Source organism: Psilocybe cubensis, chromosome 4, assembly GCF_017499595.1.
Source record: "Psilocybe cubensis strain MGC-MH-2018 chromosome 4, whole genome shotgun sequence".
Taxonomy (NCBI): domain Eukaryota; kingdom Fungi; phylum Basidiomycota; class Agaricomycetes; order Agaricales; family Agrocybaceae; genus Psilocybe; species Psilocybe cubensis.
The window spans coordinates 760,144-773,193 of record NC_063002.1 but is presented as its reverse complement, the minus strand read 5'-3'; the positions used below and the strand labels follow the sequence as shown (position 1 = coordinate 773,193).

The 13,050-nt window shown below is 45.2% G+C and overlaps 4 protein-coding genes across 4 annotated transcripts; 2 read left to right on the top strand and 2 right to left on the bottom strand.

Moving 5' to 3' along the window:
• Positions 1–2,946: 2,946 nt before the first annotated feature.
• On the top strand, positions 2,947–5,204 carry JR316_0004354 (uncharacterized protein; the record flags this gene model as incomplete). Its single annotated transcript, XM_047890120.1, has 6 exons — positions 2,947–3,233; positions 3,284–3,408; positions 3,470–3,543; positions 3,601–4,575; positions 4,629–4,742; positions 4,794–5,204. 6 exons carry the CDS (start codon positions 2,947–2,949, stop codon positions 5,202–5,204), a joined length of 1,986 nt encoding a protein of 661 aa, XP_047749881.1.
• Positions 5,205–7,213: 2,009 nt separating this feature from the next.
• JR316_0004353 (uncharacterized protein) lies at positions 7,214–7,669 on the top strand (the record flags this gene model as incomplete). Its single annotated transcript, XM_047890119.1, has 2 exons — positions 7,214–7,333; positions 7,379–7,669. The coding sequence occupies 2 exons, from the start codon at positions 7,214–7,216 to the stop codon at positions 7,667–7,669; spliced, it is 411 nt and encodes a 136-aa protein (XP_047749880.1).
• A 550-nt stretch (positions 7,670–8,219) lies between these two features.
• JR316_0004352 (Translation machinery-associated protein 22) lies at positions 8,220–9,172 on the bottom strand (the record flags this gene model as incomplete). The annotated part of the gene is made up of 4 exons (XM_047890118.1): positions 8,220–8,507; positions 8,567–8,697; positions 8,751–8,858; positions 9,037–9,172. 4 exons carry the CDS (start codon positions 9,170–9,172, stop codon positions 8,220–8,222), a joined length of 663 nt encoding a protein of 220 aa, XP_047749879.1.
• A 385-nt stretch (positions 9,173–9,557) lies between these two features.
• Positions 9,558–12,151, bottom strand: JR316_0004351 (uncharacterized protein; the record flags this gene model as incomplete). Its single annotated transcript, XM_047890117.1, has 10 exons — positions 9,558–10,084; positions 10,140–10,476; positions 10,536–10,644; positions 10,714–10,779; positions 10,839–10,922; positions 10,976–11,297; positions 11,355–11,425; positions 11,487–11,565; positions 11,633–12,044; positions 12,134–12,151. 10 exons carry the CDS (start codon positions 12,149–12,151, stop codon positions 9,558–9,560), a joined length of 2,025 nt encoding a protein of 674 aa, XP_047749878.1.
• Between the last annotated feature and the right edge of the window lie 899 nt (positions 12,152–13,050).

The window sequence follows — 13,050 nt, the reverse complement described above, 5'->3', positions numbered from 1 at the left end:
CTAATCATTGGATGATGATCAGAGTTAAATAAATAAATGGTATACGGTGTTGAGAAGAGTTGGTAGGCATGCAATTGAAGCAGCGGCGCCGATTTGACTTCTAGTCGTTCTTCTAACTTCAGACTTGGTATATCCCTTCATAATCGCTGCTTTCGGACAAGCAACGTTGTGTAAATGAGTCTTGTAGCTGGTTCGCAGACTATCGCTCACTTGTCGTTGTGGCAGGTTGGACTCATAAGAGCTGCAAGAGACCTAGAAAAAATAGTATAAATACCTCGTCCCAGCATATTGAATCCTCAGTTCAGACACGGTCTAGCACTGTGAGTACAATCTCCAGCTTCTACTCTAACAGCCATAAAAAATACTGACTTAAAGACAACGCAGATATCATCAACACCAACAATGAAATTCATCGTCTTCGCCGCTCTCTTCGCCGCCTCCGCCATCGCCATCCCGGCTGAGAACACCAAGGCAGCTTCTGCTAGCACTAACGACAAGAGCAGCGCGCTCAAATACCTGCTCCAAAACTTGCCCGCCGGACACCAAGCAGAGGAAGACGGCCCTGCGCCTCCAGGCTGCTACTGGGACGGCACCGCGCCGTTCTGCGCTGGGTTTTGCCCGACTGGGTACAGCCAACAAGGTCGCGGAAGCTGTGGAGACGGCGCTTGCTGCTGGACTGGCTACAAGTACCTTTGTTGCTATGCCTAGGAGTGGGGGCATGCAAATGTCTGTATGAAGATTCGGGAGAATGAGTATGCTGGGTATCGCCTGTGTATTATTCTGGATGACCCAGCTTAAAATTTCTGTGTAAATATACAACAAAAAATTTATGTTCCCAGTATAAGTAACCCTGTGAAGGGATGCAAAAAGTATGTGAATTGAAATGGTACACTCTCAAATTAGACAAATCGAATGAAAAAACCGGTGATCTTGGACCTCTGGAGTAATCCACTCTTTCTCAATTGATGAAATTTCATTAAAACCGCAGCTAAACGTCTGCATATCTCTCCAATAAGCGCGTTAAAGCACACAGGCCTCAAGGACAACTTTGGAAACACTCATGTCCGAAACCTCCAATGAACAAAGCTATCGGTGCACCCATTGTTTGTATGCCATTCTGACAAGCAATGTGATACTGGTTATAAAACTAACATATCATATAAACCTACAGAAGACTTATGTATTCTCTACAACGGTTGCTTCTGCTCTTTCAGCTGCATTGTACTCTGCCTTCTTCTGTTTGTATGCCTAAAACTTACAATGAGTACATTTCTTATAGATCTGCAACACAGTAAATATACCACTGAAGCCATATTTCTTTGAGTACAAAATGATAAAATCTGATAGTCATCAAAGCAGTGAAGCACACCAATGGGCATGTCCACGTCTAATTTCTCTGTGGGTCATCCGCATAAACAGTAATTGTCAGGTTCTCTCGCAGATCCGACCTTGATTGGCACCAGAATTGTCTATATACAAAGGAAAGTTTAAACCGAATGCTTATAAAACAAGACAATGGAAAAATTTACACTAGAACAAACCTTGTGGGTATATCAGTGTATGAATTGAGTATCACATCTTCATTCATATCCATTTCCTATACCCTAAGGGAAAGCAGGGGCTCTTAAGAGCATCCTTCATTCTCCTTCTGCGATGACTTGTGGTCAGACGAGAGGCAAATCTCTGTACATAATCATTGATTATTACCGAGATAACAAGTGAGAATTTTCTACCACATGTAAGATTTGTACATATATATAGATGTGAAGTACACGGAAAGGAGGAATTCATCATTGATTCTGTTCATGGGTCAACTACATTGGACATATTTGACCCGGCAGTAATTTAGCGCCCACAACCGTCGGAGTTCCAATCTACCGCTTCCGTGAATCTGTCACATGCATCGCTCGATAAACACCACTACCTGGCATCTCCCTAACAGTCACTCCTTTAATGTCGCATCTCTGCTTAATATGACCTCCTTATTCTGTGCTGTTGTATTTGTGTTTGCTTACTATCAATTAATCTTTGATTTCAGCCACTACATATCCGTCCCGCATACATAATTAGGCCTCCTCTCGATACGAGAGTCAGGTTTTAGGAGCCTGAGTTCAAAGGTATTTTACGCTTTCCCACAGAAACACCGGCATTCGAAAATTTTCATCTCCCGTTATAGCCGATATTTCACACGATGTCCACGACTTGTATAACTTTAAGTGATCACACACTGGCACGTCGGGATTTTCCGAATGTAAAACTAACTTGTACGGAAGACTCGTATCTTGCACAGATAGTCCAAGTAGAACTCCAAGTAGAAATTTCTCTTACATTTTGAATAAAAGATGAACTTTAAAGTTGTCTTATACAATAAGTACCAGATCAAGGTGTCAGAATGAACTCCAGTTTGATTGTAAATCAAACTGTAAGAAATGCTCGTATGTTAACTGGAAGAAATAATACGAGAAGTTTTTCCAGTTAAACTGGAAGACACGCTGCAAAATTATTAGTCAGATGATGTAGCGTAATTACCTACCCGATTTAGCTGGAAATCAGTCTTATATTTTGATTTTGGCCCTGATATTAACATATAAGATTAATTTCCAGCTAACCCGGGTAGATAATTACGTTACATTACCTGACTAATAACCTTGCAGCGTGTCTTCCAGTTTAACTGGAAAAACTTCTCGTATTTTTTCTTCCAGTTAACATACGAGCATTTCTTACAGTTTGATTTACACTCAAACTGGAGTTCATTCTGACACCTTGATCTGGTACTTAATGTATAAGACAACTTTAAAGTTCATCTTTTATTCAAAATGTAAGAGAAATTTCTACTTGGAGTTCTACTTGGACTATCTGTGCAAGATACGAGTCTTCCGTACAAGTTAGTTTTACATTCGGAAAATCCCGACGTGTGGGCTTGCCACCTCAGTATTTCCACTCTTAATGTGGCGTTCAACTTTGTGCCGACCGCAAACGTGTAGGATGGTCATGTTGACAACCGAAGCTAAACGTGTCGATTGTGTTTTTTCTCAACTTCCTCCTGCGCCTCCACACTCGTTACCGCCTTTTACTACGTTTCCGTCCACTCCGCCGCATTCCGTCAAACATTGGAAGGCGGATGTTTCAGCTCATCGCAAGCTTTACCATTGCCTTCAAAGTCTTCATAAGTCTGTGGGATACAATCGCCATCGAATTGTTGAATGGCCAGTGGAATCCTCGGACACATCTAGGTATGCACAATATTGAATTGTGCGCATTGGAAACGCTCATTGCCGCGCAGACTCCCACTAGGAGACTATATGCAGTCACTCATAAGCCCAATTGCAAAGTTATTAAATACGCTTCACAGCCCTGAATTGCTACAAGGTAATCCAATGGGATGTGTCAAAGTTGAACTCGGAAATTGTGAGCCGCTGTCCTTGAGTGATATAATAATCATTTCTCATATTTGAATTTTTTCTTGCAGTCATTGTTGGAGCCACCTTTACAACCAAAGAGTTCAAGGTTTACTCTGTTTATCCTCCATATATTCTGTTTGTCGTAAGTCAGGCATAGTTTCTCAACATGCCTCAGACCGAAAAATTATGCATGTTACAGCCAGACGAACTGTTCGAACCTGATGGACAAACGTGCTCTGCCGGCCTCAAATTCGCGTTTTCAAAGATCTCGGATTCTGCATCATCAGTCATCGTAACAAATTTCAAAGATATCGCAGTTTTCTTTATGAGCAAAGGTAGGTACATCTCTGTAGGAAAAGACATCTTTATCAAGGTAGAAACATCCCATATTCCGGCGGCATTGAGAACTTTAGCAGCTGCTTGCTTGCTCGATGCATTGCCGCCGTTTGGCTTTATGAATGGCCCGGATTTGGACGCTGGCATATGGAATGAGAATTTCATTCTTCCGATGGGTCCGCCTCAAAACCCCGACCAACCTCTGCATTCAGATGAGCACTTAATTGCTACGTGTAATCGCAATTCTGACTTTGACCTCGCTACTTTGTTACGGGACCGTAACAGAGCTCTGCAGTTTTTTCGATGGAATAAACATGCGCTGCAACGTAAATCCGAACTTGTCACACGTGCTAAAGATATTCTTCACGGGACCACAAATCAACGTTTCAATCCAGCTATGCAGGTTCCGTCCCCCTTGTATCCGTTTGATCCATCCGAGATGCCTTCGGACACTAAGAATCATCTCCAAATGATTTACTGTGTGTCACCGTTGGCTCAAGGCGGTCTTGACAAGGCATTGGCACAAAGCAAGTCGTTCGCACTTCAGATTGACGGTGTGCTAGAGGAAGGGGAGAGAGTGGGATTCTGCTCTGTCTACCGCTGCAGGCTCACATCGATCGATGGGCACCCTGTATCCTCCTCACCTTTGCTTTGTTTAAAACTTTTTGACGACCGATTCCAAGATTTACATCATTTGATTGACTACGAGGATCCCTTTCCCCTTTGGTTTGGGTTAATATCCATCGCCGAAGACTGTACCGATAATGAGACGATCGTTTATAATAAACTTCGTCCTGTACAAGGAACGGTTATCCCTTGGTTCTATGGGCAACATCAGGTAGCATTTATCGTTATAGTATGGGCTTTTTCTCTGATTAATAATTCTAATAGTTTATTCTACCGAACGGAGTGGCCATTCAAGGGCTACTCATGGAATACATCGACGGATACCATCTGGACTCCAAACGTGCAAATGAATTGAGTTCTGTTCAGCAGATCCAAGTTGTACGTATTGATATCGTTGGTCCTTCGGAGAAGCTAATATAGCTGTACCAGATTCAAAGTTGTCGCCATGCTGTCCGTGTTCTAGATGCTGGAGACATAACACAGATGGATTGGCATGATCGCCAATTTGTACTGTACACACATCCCACTGCCCAAGTGGAATGTGTCGTTCTCCTTGACTTTTCAGTGATACTTCAAACCTTCGAACCAGACTTCATTAATTTCCGGACAAACTGTCTGGAAATGTTATCCATTCTTGTAAATTCCGGCCCAACAGATGGGGGGCTCGATTCTGACTTGATTTTTCAATACTACGAAGATCCTGACACGTGGGATCCTACGGTGGGCTCAGTCTGCGACAAGAAAGGGCGCAGAAAATTGGTCGAATACAATGGCACGATGTTCCCTTTTATAAAACTGGAGCCACCACCGCCCCTTGAACTAGCGAGGATATCAACGTGATGATCAAACCAGGATGTGGACCTGATAAACATGAGTGTCGTTCGGACTGATTTTCTGTAAGGTGGTCTTATAATGGAGAAAGCCCATCGCTGTGTTACCTTTGCCCCGGACCCCGATGTAGTCGTACTTACAATGTTTGTACTTGTTCTATGAAGGTCATTGCTTTGCGATATACATAACTGAATATCAAGAAGAAGATAAGTAAGTTGAACGAGGCTTTCCATTCTACTTAAATGTTAAATCTTCTAGCCATAAGTATTTAACAGCCTTGACCCAGAAAGAATTGGGCCAAGCCGGTGTCATGCGGCCGAAGGCGCATCTTCACGAGTACCTTACACGGGCTACTAAATTGACAAGCGCCCATAACTTGAATGGCATAGTCCGTTGATTCCCATTCCAGGCTGTGGAGTTTGTCGGACATCCATCGAGGTACAGGTTATGCCAGTGACATTTTTGCCCTTGCATAAAGTCTAAGATGTTCAGCTTTGCTGGCTTTATACATACCTCAGTAACTCGATGTCAGTAAGCTCCAGGTTAAGTGATTCACATCTGTTCACATCATTAGTCAGGGATCAGTTGTGACTCACAATCATTCAAACTCAAACCATCACAAGTTACAACCATCATCACATGTCGGATTATTGCAAAGTGCCCCGGAGAGGTTCCAGCGGCCGAATATTATGTGACTGTCCGTTCTCTCACAGGACATTCCCTCCTGAAGGTCAATGCCGACTGAAGTTTCCTTTCGCAAGAAGGTGGGCGGTCACCCTATTAGTACTTAGCTTCACTGGGACATCAATAACTGACACAAACTCAAGATTTCAAGGCTAGTTAACACTGCCTTAAAGAAGAAGAAAAACAATGCATATCTGGAAGTGATAATTAGAGATAAGCCGCTCAAAAACCTACCAACGACTCTTGCATCAGCCGAATAACTTTTAGGCAACTTGATTCAAGCGTCTGATTCACCGGAGGCTGCATATTCGGAATGCACGGTTCCTGCTTTCGATACCTCTCGAATTCCACCCGAACTTCTGTCGGAGATCTTCCTCATATCATGCCATACTGAAACGATACCGAATTCCATCAACCATAGAGGTCGTAAATCTCGAAAAAACCGTGTTCGAACCACTCCCTTCGTCTTAGGCAGCGTATGTGTATACTGGCGCTCCGTTATTCTAGCTACGCCGAAGATATGGAGCCACATTACAATATCTATACCTCCACCGAGCGCCTCATTTAATGTGAGGAAACAAGTGGCATCGTTTTTAACCTCAGTGAAGCGTTCCAAAGAAACGCCACTTAGTATCACTCTGGCACTGCAGGACGAATGGAACCAAACGTGGGCTGGTAAAATTCCCACAGACCTATTGAGAGTGCTTGCGAATACCTCCCACCGTTGGTTTTCAATCGACTTCGTTCTTCCAGAGGCTTGGTATACAGTATTCGAAGAACTTGTAGCAACGGCTTCTAGACGCAGAAAGCACGAACCACGATTTCCTCAACTACGGACCTTGAAAATACAGCCCCTTTGGACCGATTTCAATGTCCAACCAGAGTTACGAAAGCCACTCGACTTTTTTCTACCGGAACATGCTCCATTGCTCCAAGATGTTAACCTCAGGGAATACTACCTCACTGATGTCGACGTTCCATGGCATCAGCTTCTATCACTCACCATCCAGGCCAAAACTGCAGAAAACGACTGTGTACACCCCCTCCATTACGCTGTCAACTTGCGCCATTTGCATCTCTCAAATATTTCGGTGAAAACACACACTCCGGCGAGTCCTCCCAATATTGCTCTTCGTCGTCTTGAAAGCCTCGCAATCCATGTGTCGCCATGGGAGGACACTCATCGTCTGATCAGGTATATGCAAACGATGAGTAGGTTGAAGTCACTAGAGATCATTTCTCCTTTGGATCAGTTGGACTTTCTCTCAATACCCGTTTTACTCATACATGCCAATTGTCAACTCCGGCGGCTGGTATTAAGCGAATTTATCTTCATGCACGACGAGTCTGTAATCGTCGAATGTCTCCGTGACATAAGCACCCTCGAAGACATTGAAATCCACGCAAAACCTTCAAGCCACCCTGTCTCCCGATTATTCCTCGCACTTTTAGCGGTATGTATCCCAGACTCTAACACGTATTATCTCCCCAGACTCCAGCATTTCCGGTTCAGCGGACGCATAGAGCATTTGGAAGATGGTTTTGACGAGGCGTTATGTGAAGCACTTCAGATCCGACGCGGGTCTGCTGCTGCTGAGAGCATGCTACAACCACTGCTGTCATACCATGTCCGAGGCACGCCCATAGACCGTTACGATCATTATCGCATGACCACGCCCGGAGTCAAGGAGAGGCTAGAAGAATTGGTGCGAGGCGGCCTTCGATTGGATATTATATTTGGATGGACTTCGTGGCTACACTCCCGTAGCTCGCTCGAGTTGTATATCTAGAGCCTTCCCATATCTGTGACTCGTAAACACGATTGATCGTGAATGGTGAAAGCTGACATGTAACCATTAGTGATAGTTTGGACTATGAAAATGATCTAAATCCGAGGCATCTTGTTTTCCTGAAAAGACGTAACTAATGGTGAACTGGCTCCTGATATCCAAGATAGTGATGTTGCCTAAGGATGCGGATCTTGAATTTTGTGCGACTCGAAGTATACCTTGGTTTTACAGACCCTACTTTAACAGGATATCCCGTCCCTAGGACAAGGCGACTAAAGTCCCGAGCAAAATGCACCACGGACAAGACATGCATAGGTCCCGTCCATCGATCATGGACAGAGATCTCTTTTTTTAAAGATGTATCGACGAACGTGCCAGAACGTGTGTTGTTCGTCATGATATTTTCAACGACAATGTTCGTCTTCATTATACAATAGGTAACTGGTATGAGGAAACTCCTTCTAAAGCAGCTTTGGTATAGTCTTAGTAAAATTTTGGTTGGTAGAAACGCCAGCACTCACGCATTTGACATTTTGACAAGCCATGCATTCTAGGCATCCGCTTTCTTTTTCTTATCCTCGACAATCTCCACGTTGGCTATGGGTACACCCTTTAACACTCCTTCGCCTTTTTCGAGTATCTCCATGATTTCATCGGACACATCGCCTTGCACGACGATTTCGTCGAGACCCTGTGCATTCTTTGTCACCGATGCCCCCGTAGCGAAGCGACCTGCAAGCTGCTTCGCCGCCTTCTTGAGATCAATTGAAAAGGCCTCGAGACCGTGAATGGCGGTGACGTGCTTGCGTTTCGTGCGCTCGATCCGCTTGATCGTCACCTATGCATTGTATCACGAAATCATCAGCAGTTCCCGAGGGATGGTATGGCAAAGCATACTTGTGAAGCCATCTTCTTTTTCAGCGCAGCGTCTGCCTTTGCTTCAGCCTTCGCCTCTTTCTTCGCCGTGTCTTTCTCGAGCTTGGATTGTGCTTCCAGACTGAGCGTCCCGATCTTTGCTTGTAAAGCCTCTGGTGTGATATCATGAGGGCCATTGAGTAGCGGAATGGAGAACACAACACACCCTCGGAGTAATATTTGTTGTATAGGTCTTCGTGCTCCTCTTTGAGCCATTCTTTGCATCGCGTAAGGCTTGAACCAAATTCACAGTATTCCAGAGGGAACGAGCAAACTGGGTAGGGTATAATGCGTCAGATTTTCTTCTATAGAATCATAATTGCGAAAAAGAACGGTTGCATCATGGACCAAAGATGATATTAAACAAAAGGGCAAATACAGAGACACACTCTGCACTTTCCAACCCGCAACGTCGTGCAAACGCAAATTAAGATGCGCAAAAAATTACGCACTAGCACAGTAGAAGACCTGAACGGGAGGTGTAGGCTCTTTGGGAGGCTCTGCAGGCTGCTGGGACGAAGATCCAGCTTCGCCCTCGGTTGGAGGGGCAGCTGATCGGGGTGGCGATTGTGCTCGTTTCTTGCCCATTTTCGCGTCCTAGATGTGAACTTTCACAGAATAAAGTTTACGGTTGGATGTAACTGGAGAGTTTCAGGAGACTGAAGCTTGAAGGGGGCAATCCGCGGTGAGCGTAAGAATGAAGGAGTATTGAAATTCGGCTCCTGATCGTGTCGCACGATCTAATCTAATCTTGCATATAGTACCCCTGCAAAAACAACTTTCAATCGCCCTATTTCTACCATGAACTCTAATACAGTCTTTCATCCCACCCGAATATTACTACATCTACACTACAATATCCAGAAAAAATGTTAACATTCAAACCCGCCCCCTAAATACCTACATGTGCACCAGCACCTGGCATATTTGTTTGAACAGAATAGAGCACCACCAGGTCGTATACAAGCGTTTATTAGCGAGCTTCGTATCTGGTTCTCGCGTCATCGAAAAGATGTTTTCGTGTACCATTCGCTAGTTCGGCCCAATGAACTGATACATCACTCTTCGGACCAACCCAGAAAGATGCTGGGGGTCGTTTTGATACGTGCTCTGCAACCAAAAATGTCAGTGGTCTAATCATCAATGGGATTCCAAAAAGTTTGCCTACCATGACCATCGCCATTCCAATAGCGGTCAACAGAGTCTCACCCCATTTCCCGGTCCTGAACACATACCCTTTGCCTCGGGCCATCACCCAGGCACTCTCTAAGCCCTTAGGCAGCACATACATAGCTAGCTCGCCGCGTCTTCTCTTCTCTTCCACAAACAGGGCCAAGCCGCCAATGAATCCGGGTAGCCAGAATGAAACCTTCGAGACGAGCAGGTCAATGATCCATTGTGGAATTTTGGCAAGTGGAGAGGTCAATAATGAAGCTGGTATAGCTCCATTGCGCAGAAGGGTGAGGAATTTGTGTATTTTGTGCTTATAGCAATAAATGGCTAAAAATTAAACATAAACATCGAAAAGATTAAATCAGAAATACGGACAACGCACTTTGGTAAACCGCGACGAACGCGCCCAAAAACGCTGAACTCCGCAAACTTCCAAGGGTAGCCTTCAACAACACCTTTCCAGGGTCCTGCACGAACGACTTGCGCTTAAATAGAACCGCCGGGAAGAAATGTAACGCGCCATAGATAGGCAGCATCCACTTGAACACCGCGAAGAATCGGTCAACTGGGACCGACGAACACGAAGAAAGTGCAGGATGAACTGCTGAACACGGGCCATAGCGGGGGAAGTAATCTACAGCTCCGTCAGCAGATAGTAGGGGGTTGAGAAATCGGGTGCGCAGGGAAAGGAGGTCCGCTTTGTTTGCAGCCGTGATGTCCTGTAGATATGTGGGGTATTAACATATCACGGAAGCAAAAAGTGGCTTCGCCGACTTACGGGTCGCCGGATTAGTTGTTCGAGATCTTTCAGGTCGAAAACCCCCTCGCGTACCATGTCATGGTTCATACGAACACACTCAGCAGGGACCTTTGAAGCTTGGCTCATCCTATTACAGTTTTGGAAAGAAACCCTGTAAGCTTGCCGAGAACTCATACGAGTGACGTCATTAACATACCAGCTTCTGTACGAACGAGGCAAAGTGTCTGGCCTCAACAAAAATGCATAAACAATCTGTCCACAGCTATTCGAGACCATTTAGCCAGGAAATAACCATAGGAAATGGAAGGATGAGATACACACGCAAGTGAGAACACAAGAACGTCTCCATGCGGTACATGAAGCCCCCTCTTCGTCGTAAACGCGTTATAACTCCCCTGAAGCCCACTAAAAGCAGAAAAGTGAGCTTGAAAAGCATTTGAACAGGCTTATGAGCTTACCGCACAAACAACTGTTGGGCAATTACCCCTCGCCTACTTCTCTTTTCCCACATAATGGCAAGTCCACCTGCAACAGCTCCGGCAAGTGCAGCGTGCCATCTGCGTGTCTGCTTCCGGATCAAGACCATTTGTGCACGTTTCGTCAACGACAGGCGACCTTTCCGCTTTTCTAGAGGGACTTCCAGACTGGTCTGGGCCTCGACGTCGAGCTCATTATCCTCGTCATCGAGAGCAGAGCCACTAGTTGACTGTTTGGGCCGAATGGCTGGGATGAGGATAGGGAGGGCATTAATAAGAAACTTGTATAAAGATGTAAAAGAGCCTGATCATTTTAGGAGTAAGACTTATAGCCAACAAAGCTGTAAAAGAAAGGACACACCAAGCATAGCTGCAAATCTCCAGGTATCAGACCCAAACACGGCTTGCCGTATCATCGCAATGCGATAGTCCCTGCAGTTACATTCATCCCGCCTGAGAACGCGTTGGTTTGATTGCAATTGTATCCGCCTACCTTGGTACGCGGTGAATGCGAATGAGCGCTAGCACTAAGTTGAGGAGCGCTCGAATGTTAAATGCCAACGTTGCAGACCCTACATACCAGTAAGAAAAGATAAAGTCAATCAAGAGCCTCATTGTCAGAATATCGTTGATACTCACTAATACCCCCTGACATAGCATGAGCTAAACATGCCTCTAAAGTATCAAGCTCCACCACCGGCTGGCCTCTATCTCTCCACACCATCTTTCTAGCCTCCTTCAACCGTTCTTGGTGGTTGGCCATGGCCACCAAATTCTCAAAAGATGCCATCGCCCGCTTCGGGGTGAATTGGAAGCCCTCGTCGTCGGACCTCTCGCCTGGAGTAGCAGGCATGCTTGCCGGTGTTATACTACCGGTCCCGTTTCTAGTGTTGCTCTCTTCCGAGCCCGGGACGGAGTCAATCCTGAAGATTGGAATGCTGCTGACATTGGCCTTTGGGTCCGGCATGGCGAAGGCGGGATTCGGGAAACGAGCCACAGAAGTCGCGACAACGTCGAAAGAGTCAGAGACCGGGAAAGAAGGGTAGAGTAGCTAAAAATGCAAAACAAAAATGCTGGGGTTACGGACCATGATCAAATCGGGATTCGGGTACTATAATGGCAGGAAATGTGGGGTATGACCTGGGATGACTGGCGCATCAGCGGAACTCCTGAGAGAAACCCCCAGGCTCTCAGCATGCAGCAGGGATACAATAGCCTGCAATAGGGGGGACAAGAATGTTATAAGCAAGTCAGTTGAGCGTTTCTGGCCTCACTTTTGCGGACATAACACGGCACCCCTGAATTCCCTGCACGCGGCTGCCCGGTTACTCACATGCGCGCATTGTTTTGATCTTCTAGCGTCTAAGCGTTCAATTTAGCGAGTGCGTGTTCAGGTGTCGAACTCAGTGTAGATCGGTGGTGGTCGTCAATCAACAAGACGAATAAAAAAATGCAAATCTAAATATATTCAAGGCAACAATTTGTAGGCTAATTCAAAACTGATTAAACCAACAATCTACAAACCATTTAGTCTTAGTGGGGAAATCTTGTACAATTTCTGGAAAATGGACAACTTCAAAACTACGTAAAGTGGAGCATACCTGGGTACCTGGCAATGGAAAAGCATCGGATCACACCATCGTAAATTTAGCTGCACACCAGCAATATCCGAGCAATGATGGCAGACAGCACGTAACGTTCAATGTACGAAAGTGTGTCTAGCTCTTCAATGCTCATTGTGGCAGTATATGATCTGACTCTACATTTATTTAGTGCCGATTCCAAGCTCTGAGAGTAATTCAAGTACTAAAACATATGTGTTCATGAAAAGTTGACAACGGCCTCTTGAGTTGCTCTTGAGTACAACTTTCGAGTTGGTCGCCTAAAAATAGACGTACACGTGATCTTCTACCATTGCTCAGATTGACACCATCGCTCTTGATCTGATTCAGCACTCTCGGAAGTTATGACAGTAAAAAACCAAGTGAGGATGACATTTATCTCTTATACGCACTTTCATATTCCACGTTTCGCAAAGAAATCGCATCATCTCTTAA